The following is an 8,065-nucleotide window of genomic DNA, read 5'->3' as shown; positions in this document are numbered from 1 at the left end:
GTAAAGAGTTAATTTTGTTCTTGGACAATTATCCATAACTGTTTAAATTTTAACTTACATGAAAAAAAAAGTAAAAATCATTTTATTCTTGCTGAAATTTCATCTTTATAAAGTAAAATCAATTCTTATCATAAGTATAGAGCAGATTTTGCCTGCACTGTAAATAACAAGCGGTTGTTTGTAATAACAGTTGTCTACATTTCAAATGAATGTAAGAAAATATTTCTTCTAATTTTGTGATTCACTGTATAGATCTATATTTATTGAAATTTAGAGGTTTTAGTGGATAAGAAAATGAAGGAGACTTTTGCCAATTAATATCCAGGTTTAAGAAGATAGGGACAGTGAAGTCACACATTCTGGGGTATAAAACAATGATAAAGAATCAAAAACCAGTCACTGGCTGGATTAGCTACACATCATGCCATTTGTGCCTTCATCTCAGTATCATCTCGGATGATGCAGTGCCCTCTGTTTTCAGCAAATTTGGCCATTGCTCACATGAATTCACTTTTAACTGTCTTCTTAAAATTCCCAGTCTGTCTTCACCAAAAAAACAGAGCAAGGTACTGGATACCTTGATCCAAGATACCAGATACCAAGATCCCAAAACATACTCTCCATTGTTTGACTAGCAGAGGTTTCATGTAGGCCCCCTGAAGGATGTCATCTATCTATTAAAGCCTGCAGTGTTAACAAGGCATTTCCCTTTACAACCTCAGCACTCCCTAAGGGCAGAGCAAAGGGAATAAGGATCAGCTTCCTTACAACCCCTCTGGTGTGTTAAAACTTTGGCAGCCCTTGAATCCCAATCAAAATTGCTAGCTTCACCATCAGGTCAGTGGGATGAGGTGCCATGCAAGATTTTCTCAACTCCCACGGAGAGAATTGAATGGGTAGCTACTGAGGATGTTTACTGATATAAGCTCAAGGGTACATTATGCTCTTGCCACACATGAATATTGTATGTTCTTTGTCCATTAGCTGTTCTGAATTTTCCTGGCGCTGCAGAGAACATTAGCGATGCACTGGGTTGAATGTGTATTCCCAAGTTCTTGCTCAGCTTTCAGTTTGTCTGTGCCTCTCCTTGCTTCCCTGTGACTATTTGCCGAAATGGGCTTCTGCTTCCAGAAATGTTAAGAATTGTTGTCCACTGTGCAATCACCCATTCCTGCAAAGAAGCCTGTCTTGGTAATTTCTTCTGGAAAAAGTCAAGTCTCTATTTCTTACTCAACTACAAAGGAATCCACTTTACTGTCATACAATTTGCTAAAAAAGAACAATCTTTTGGCAAGAAATACTGATTAGACATGTTAAAAAGGTACAAAATTATTACATAATATATGTGGATATTATACTACATGGCATGTTACAATAAGTAAGTTAGAACTAGGCATTCTTCTGGCTGAAAGCAAAGGTGCTTGTGTTATACACCTGGTGGCTGTGCTAGCAACCCATCAAGGGAAAGACTACGGAAGTAACTCTATGTGCATTGGTTCAATGAGAAGTCTGAGAGATGTGGGTCTTTCTGTAACCTATTTTATTCAATTAAGAGGGTCCCTCCAGATCTTACCAGCTATAGAAAGAACTTTATCCTCTTAAGGCCCATGTCTGCTACGGAACTAGAATTCAAAAAAGTATTATCTGCCCTGTCATGGGCTTTGTGAAACCCTTCATATACCAGCCACAGAAAGAGCAGGAGAAAGAGCCCAGAGAGGAAGAGTTGTCAGGAAGAAACAGGTATGTGTGCAACATGGTAGTGCTCTAGACATTTTGAAGACAGTTTTTATCTCTGAGCACACACAGATGGGCATGATGTCCCTTGGGGCATAATGCTGCAGCTGTAGCACAGAAAAGCCAAGAACTGAAAATGTGTAAATGTGTTCATGAATCTATACAAATCAGTCTGTAAGCCACAAATGAACATATTTTCATCTGAAAAGTACCTGTTTAGTAGTCTTGCTCAGTTTAAATTTATGTGTGCTTGAACAACCAAGCTTGTTTCTGTTATTTCCTGAGAGTTTGATTTTGTTAATTTGAAAATAAGATAAAAGTGAACGCACAGCTGTGACTTTGACTACTGAGGTCATCTTTGGCACTTAAATTTTTGCATCAGTTTCTGCATCCATAAATTAAAGACATTTGTCTTTCAAGCATTGCTAAACATAAAGAAACAATTAATGACTTAATTTCCAAAATCACGGAAAATCGTCCAGCATGTGAATTGCAAGTGTTCCATTATTCCTAGTTTCCTAGTTTCCGAATTTTTGAAAAATCATCAAGTTAACTAATTGTTAGTGCTTTTGTCATAAAGATTGCCTTTTTTCAGTGATCTGTTGGGCATAGATCATATGTATTAGGAACTAGTGAGTCTAACCAATCTTTTTTTCTTTACTACTGCCCTTATTTCTGCAGTATGTACGTGTGTCTTTTGACACAAAGCCTGACCTTCTGTTGCATCTGATGACCAAAGAGTGGCAGCTTGAGCTCCCTAAACTTCTCATCTCTGTACACGGGGGCCTTCAGAATTTTGAACTTCAGCCAAAACTCAAGCAAGTCTTTGGAAAAGGCCTCATTAAGGCTGCTATGACAACTGGAGCATGGATATTCACTGGAGGAGTAAACACAGGTAACAGCAACATTGAAATGAAAGCACAGTGTCATCTAGAAGATTTCATCACAGAAAAAAATTAGGACTAATGAGATTAAGAAGCCATTCCATGTTTTATTTTATTAGTGTTGGCTCTACTATGTGCAAACAAGAAAATGCCAAGTTCATACCAGTCTGGCAGCTAGCAGGGAATAAAAGGTTTGCTAAAGCATGAAATGCACACTGGGGAGCTGAAAACAAAGCCTCCTGTGAGGCAATTATACTAGTATATAGTCAGTGAAGACTTTATAAGATCAACAGTAAGCTACAGGGGGGGACTACTAACCAGAAACCAAAGAAGTGAAACTCTAATTACATAAACCAGAAAACATTTTCATCCAGAAAAGACTTTTATCTTATCTTATAAGATGATCTGAAGTATGAAAGGAAAAAAAGGTTGTTTTGTGGTTGTGGTGGAAAAATTTATTGTGAATAAGTATCACTTTTTCCTTTCTTGTAGACAGCTTGACCTAATTTTTTGCTATTACCCCTGCAGCAAGAGCAATAACATTGCCATTTCTATTCAAAGTTAAGAATGTCTGTAACATAGCATATGGGTGTCATAATGACCCAAGATAGCAGGTGGTCCAGCTCTGCTGGGAGACAGCATGTAGGTTTTGGGAATAAGCTGCAAAACATAGTTCCCCAGATAAAAAAGGTTGGGCAGTGCCTTCCCAGTTACGCTCCCTGAAGGAGACAGAAAGAAGTGTCAGAAGAAAGTCAAAGAGTTCTGCTAGACATAAACACAAAAAAATTTTGAGTTAGGACATGTACTTGTAAATTCTTATGTCATTCGCATCTTCTGCAGTAGCAAAGCTATAATTTATTACTTTAGTAATCCCCCAGAGTGTATCGTCTCACCATCTATAGAAAACATTGTAATCACTCTATCAGGCATTAATTTTAGTGCATTGTGGATCAACTCCTACATATTTGAATGTGAATTCCTAACAGGAGTTTTGGGCTTTCTCATTTCCAGACCACATCAAATTTTTAAAAATGTTCAGTTTTATTACAGCAGCCCTACAAATAGCAGAAAAGAGGCTATAGCTTCTGGAGCGTTAGACAGATAAATAGACAGACTCGCATGTATGTAATATCCCCTACATCTCTACAGAGCAAGGAAGAAAATCAGGTTAAATGTTGACCTATTTACTGTGGCGATAATGGTTATGTTAGTTCCAGATATTTTTGTAGTGACAATGGCAAAGACAGACATAAATGTTAAGTTAAAAGCACATTAGAATACTGTAGATATTGTATACTCACTGCCATGGATTACCACAGGAATGGTAGAAATCAAACTACCATTTTTGTAAATTTGGTAAATTTTGTAAAAAAGGACTGACTATCACATTTGCATTTGGCAAATGCACTACTGCTTTATACCATTTTTCAAATCATCATAGTTGAAAATGTCAAAACAATACAAGTGAACCAGGAAAGTCAACATAATTACTGTTGAAAATTTTTTTTTTTCCTGTAATCAAAAATTACCTAGACAAAACAATGACATTCAGGTTGTGTGTCTTGTTATTTTAAAAACATATAATTCCAGAAGCAGTTCTGCATTACTAGTTACCTCTCATTGCTGTTTTTGATTTCTGGAGCAAAGCAGTTGATTGCTCCAGGGCTTGGTTTTCAAATTGTAGGTGAAAATTGTTTGGTCTCTATGTGAAATGGTACAAATTGAGAATTTCTGACTACAGTCTGTTCTGTTGATGATGAATTTTAAATCAAATTTCTCTTAAGGAAAAGTGTACTTGAAAAACCCTGACATACTGCTGTGGGACTGAGAATCAGTGATGTGACAGGGTTGATGCATACCTGGCTATAACCATGACTGTTTAATGACTTAAACAAGTTGTTCAGAATATTCATGTCACACCAAAAGTTTATTATTCCAAATAGCAGAAGTTTTTGCAGTCTGGACAGATTTTCTGCTTTGAGTCCTTTGGGTTGCTGGATCATACCTTAATTCATAGCTGATTGTAGGTAGAGGATTTTTTTTTTTCCCTTTTACACCAGGACTTAGAGTATTTGTTAGGTTGTGGGTTTGTTTTCTTCCATGGTTCATTTATGGTGTGGAAAAACTACAGCTAAAATCACATCTATTGTGTGATGTTTGTAATTCCAATCCAGTCATCTTGAAATAGTGGAATCCGAACAAGAAGCAAACATGGAAACTGAGTAACAGGTAACATCCGCAGCAAATACACAGCTCTGCTTCACTGCAGCCATGTCAGCAAAATAGTTATTGATACACAGGTAAAAAAAAAATTTTATGAAAAGGAGGAATGGCACTTGTCCTCTGCATGGAGATACCACTGAAACATGGACAAAGCTGGCCTAAAACAGGCAGGGAGCATTACCAGGATGCACTTGGAAGCGATCTGCGGAGCAGTCATTCTCTCTGCACTAGTTTCTGTTGTCTCACTGGTCCCCACAGGATATTCTAATACTCTACTGGAAGCTATCACAGGTGACTGAGTTTGTTTGGAAACAATGGTAGAATAGCTCACCACAGAGTAGTGTAACCATGTTTTCTCAGTCCCATACTTTATTCAGACAGAAGGGAACATATGTGTGCGAACTAAATTTTTTGGGGCATTTTGTGAGGGTGGTTAATTCCTGTGCTTCTTTCTATGCTTGGGAAGGATACAAGTGCTTGCATGCACATATGTTTGAGAACACAAGTGCAGATAAGGAAGTCAGAGTCAGCTGCCAGCATTTCCATTCTCATTTCAAGAGTTGTGTAATTTTTTTTTTGCTACTTCATTTAATATATTTTAGCTTAGATAAAATGGACTTACAGTGTTACTGTCACAACAATCAATAGAAATATATTCATAGCTTCACTTAATTGCAAGTATATGCATAGGTTTTTCTATAAAAAAGAATTCTATACTAAATCCATACCATAAAGGAACAAAATGGACATAATTACGAATTTCTATTTTATGCTGTTTTTTTCCCAGGAGTCATTCGGCATGTTGGAGATGCACTGAAAGATCATGCCTCAAAATCTCGAGGGAAGATCTGCACCATTGGTATAGCTCCCTGGGGGATTGTGGAAAATCAAGAGGATCTGATTGGCAAAGATGTAAGCCCTATATGGACATAGATGACCTCCAATATGTATAAATCTTCCAGTTACTTTTCCTTTCCTCTCCATTCCTCACTTAACAATTCCTCATAGATTTAATGTCTGCAGCAAAAAATCAATACATGCAAGTTTTCCATTATGGTTGATAGCAGTTTTAACATGGCAACAATAAAAATCCCTGCACTGTACATTCTTTAAAAATAAATTATAAAGAAATTTCATTAAATGCTATTCCTGAAAATGTATTGAAGTTTCATACTTAGAACACTGTGCACCCTGAAAAGTGCCTAAGAAAACATTGACTGCAAAGCTTGAAGTCTGATTTATTTTGAAACAATACTATGATGGATTGGTTAAATTCAGAATTGCAGACTGTCCCCCTTATAATATATTCCATCCTATACATTTTTAGTACTGCAGTTGTGAAGAGCCTTATAAATGTATTGGGCATGAGATCAGACCTAAAAAAATCATTATTTTGGTCACCTTCTGAAGGGCAGAGTCGGTGTTTCTTGTACTCTTTCACATCATTCTTCCCTTTTCAACCTATACTGTCACTCAGAAAGATTAACCCCCTTATTTTAAATACATGAAAAGTTTACTTACACTGGTTATATGTTACCTGAAGCTTTTCTGAGCCCTTCTTTTTTCCTCACCTCTGGTTCATTCCTCAGCAATCTGCCCGAGAACGAGTGGCTAACTTTGAGTGGAGAAAAGATATAGTCTTCATTCTGCATAATGAATGTTTTTCTTGTCTACATTCTAAACCATTCTTCTCTGTCTGTCCATTAGCAAGTTGCGGAGGGGAAGAAGATTCAATTATCAGTTAGATCAGAAGGAATTACAATGAGTATGAAGAAACTGATCCAACTGGAACTCCTTGCAATTCACTATGAAAGTATAGCCATTAGGGGGAATTGTATTAGCATGGGGTTTTGTACTGTAATACCACCAGGGCTTGTATCGTAGAGTTACCAATAAATACAAACAAGCAGGATGAGACTCTGCAGCAGTAATTCTGAGTCACTAATGAACTCTTCTGAGATGCAGTGCGAAAGTTAACTATCAGAAATAGCTAATCAGAAAGATAAGGTGCATCTTGTTAAAGTAGTGTGATGTACACATCAATGTCAAATAAGCACGCTCTATTGAGTATGCGTGGAGTTCTGGAGGCATTGCAAGAAGAAAGAAGGCAACAAAGCACATCAAACTAGCCATGAATTTTGGGACATTGTTATTCTTCTGTTAGTTATTTCCACTTGTTGGAAGGCTACCCACCTCTGTTCTCAGTTGGTCGCCACCTGTTAAAGAGGCTCTGGAGCCTTCTCTTACAGAAAAAGCTGAAGAAAGAAGTTGTGTTTGCAGCTGTTCCAGCCAACTGGAACAGCCCCCCCTGATTTCTGATTTCTTTAAGGAATGTTTTCCTCTAAATATCCTTCCAATTTAATAGGAAACCAGGCAGTTGTATGCTAACTTTTTTTTTTTAAAAAAAAAAAGGTTTCTGGTAAATAAAAAGGGTTAATACTTAGTCTGATCATCAGGCAGAAAGTGACAAAAGTTTAAAAAGCAGTAAAGAGGACAAATTTGGGTAAAGTCTTCCATTAATGCAGCCATAATTGTATCATTCAGATTACAATTACAGAGTCATCACTAAGGACAAAAATACCTTTGAAATGTATCTGTGATAGACAAAATTGAAATTTTTCCTCTGAACCTCCTGGCCCCTAATATTTTCATAAAGTGATTGATCTATGGCATGATGCAGTGCTGAAGCACTTCTGCTTTTATCCATCTCTAATGCACATGTAATTATATTGCTTTATGCTTACTGATACTGAATTTCATCTTCGATTTTATTGCCTGGTCAGGCTGCTTTATGAAGAGTTTCTTTAACTCTTCATAGTCCACTTAAATAGCTGTACGCTTTCCACACTCTTATTAACCCCAAATCCCTTACAACTGTGTTGAACAGAGCATGACCCAGGTTGAGGTAGGCCGCTCATGTCACTAAATCTTAGTAACACTCAGTCTTTGCAAAAATTAACTTTTCCTACTTACTGCTTTCCCGCCCTTCCCCTCAGCTTTCCCCAGTTACTAATCCTTCAAAGGACTTTCCCTCTTCTCCAATGTCTGCAGTTTCTTTAGAAGCATTTGGTGAGGAAGGTTTTTGAAAATCCCAGTGTACTATATTGACTGGCTCATTAGAGGTGAATGCTGTGAAATGAACCAAGAAGGGGAAGTATAAATAGTGCCATAAGCATGTAAAATGAATCATCATTAAGCAAGAAACAAAGGCCACAAAGGATTAT

General features: G+C 37.2%; 1 protein-coding gene across 1 annotated transcript in view; it reads left to right on the top strand.

The window, feature by feature from the left end:
* The window catches only part of LOC104622569 (transient receptor potential cation channel subfamily M member 3-like), a gene marked incomplete at its 3' end in the record, with an annotated part of 44,859 nt that extends 39,106 nt beyond the window's left edge, over positions 1 to 5,753 (top strand). The window contains exons 5-6 of the mRNA XM_010289400.1: positions 2,416 to 2,629; positions 5,629 to 5,753. Of these exons, the coding sequence (XP_010287702.1) occupies positions 2,416 to 2,629; positions 5,629 to 5,753 (339 nt within the window). The remainder of the gene's footprint in view (positions 1 to 2,415; positions 2,630 to 5,628) is intronic.
* Positions 5,754 to 8,065: the final 2,312 nt, after the last annotated feature.

This window comes from Phaethon lepturus, unplaced genomic scaffold (assembly GCF_000687285.1).
Source record: "Phaethon lepturus isolate BGI_N335 unplaced genomic scaffold, ASM68728v1 scaffold1216, whole genome shotgun sequence".
Classification (NCBI taxonomy): Eukaryota; Metazoa; Chordata; class Aves; order Phaethontiformes; family Phaethontidae; genus Phaethon; species Phaethon lepturus.
This window is presented reverse-complemented; position numbering and strand designations above follow the sequence as displayed.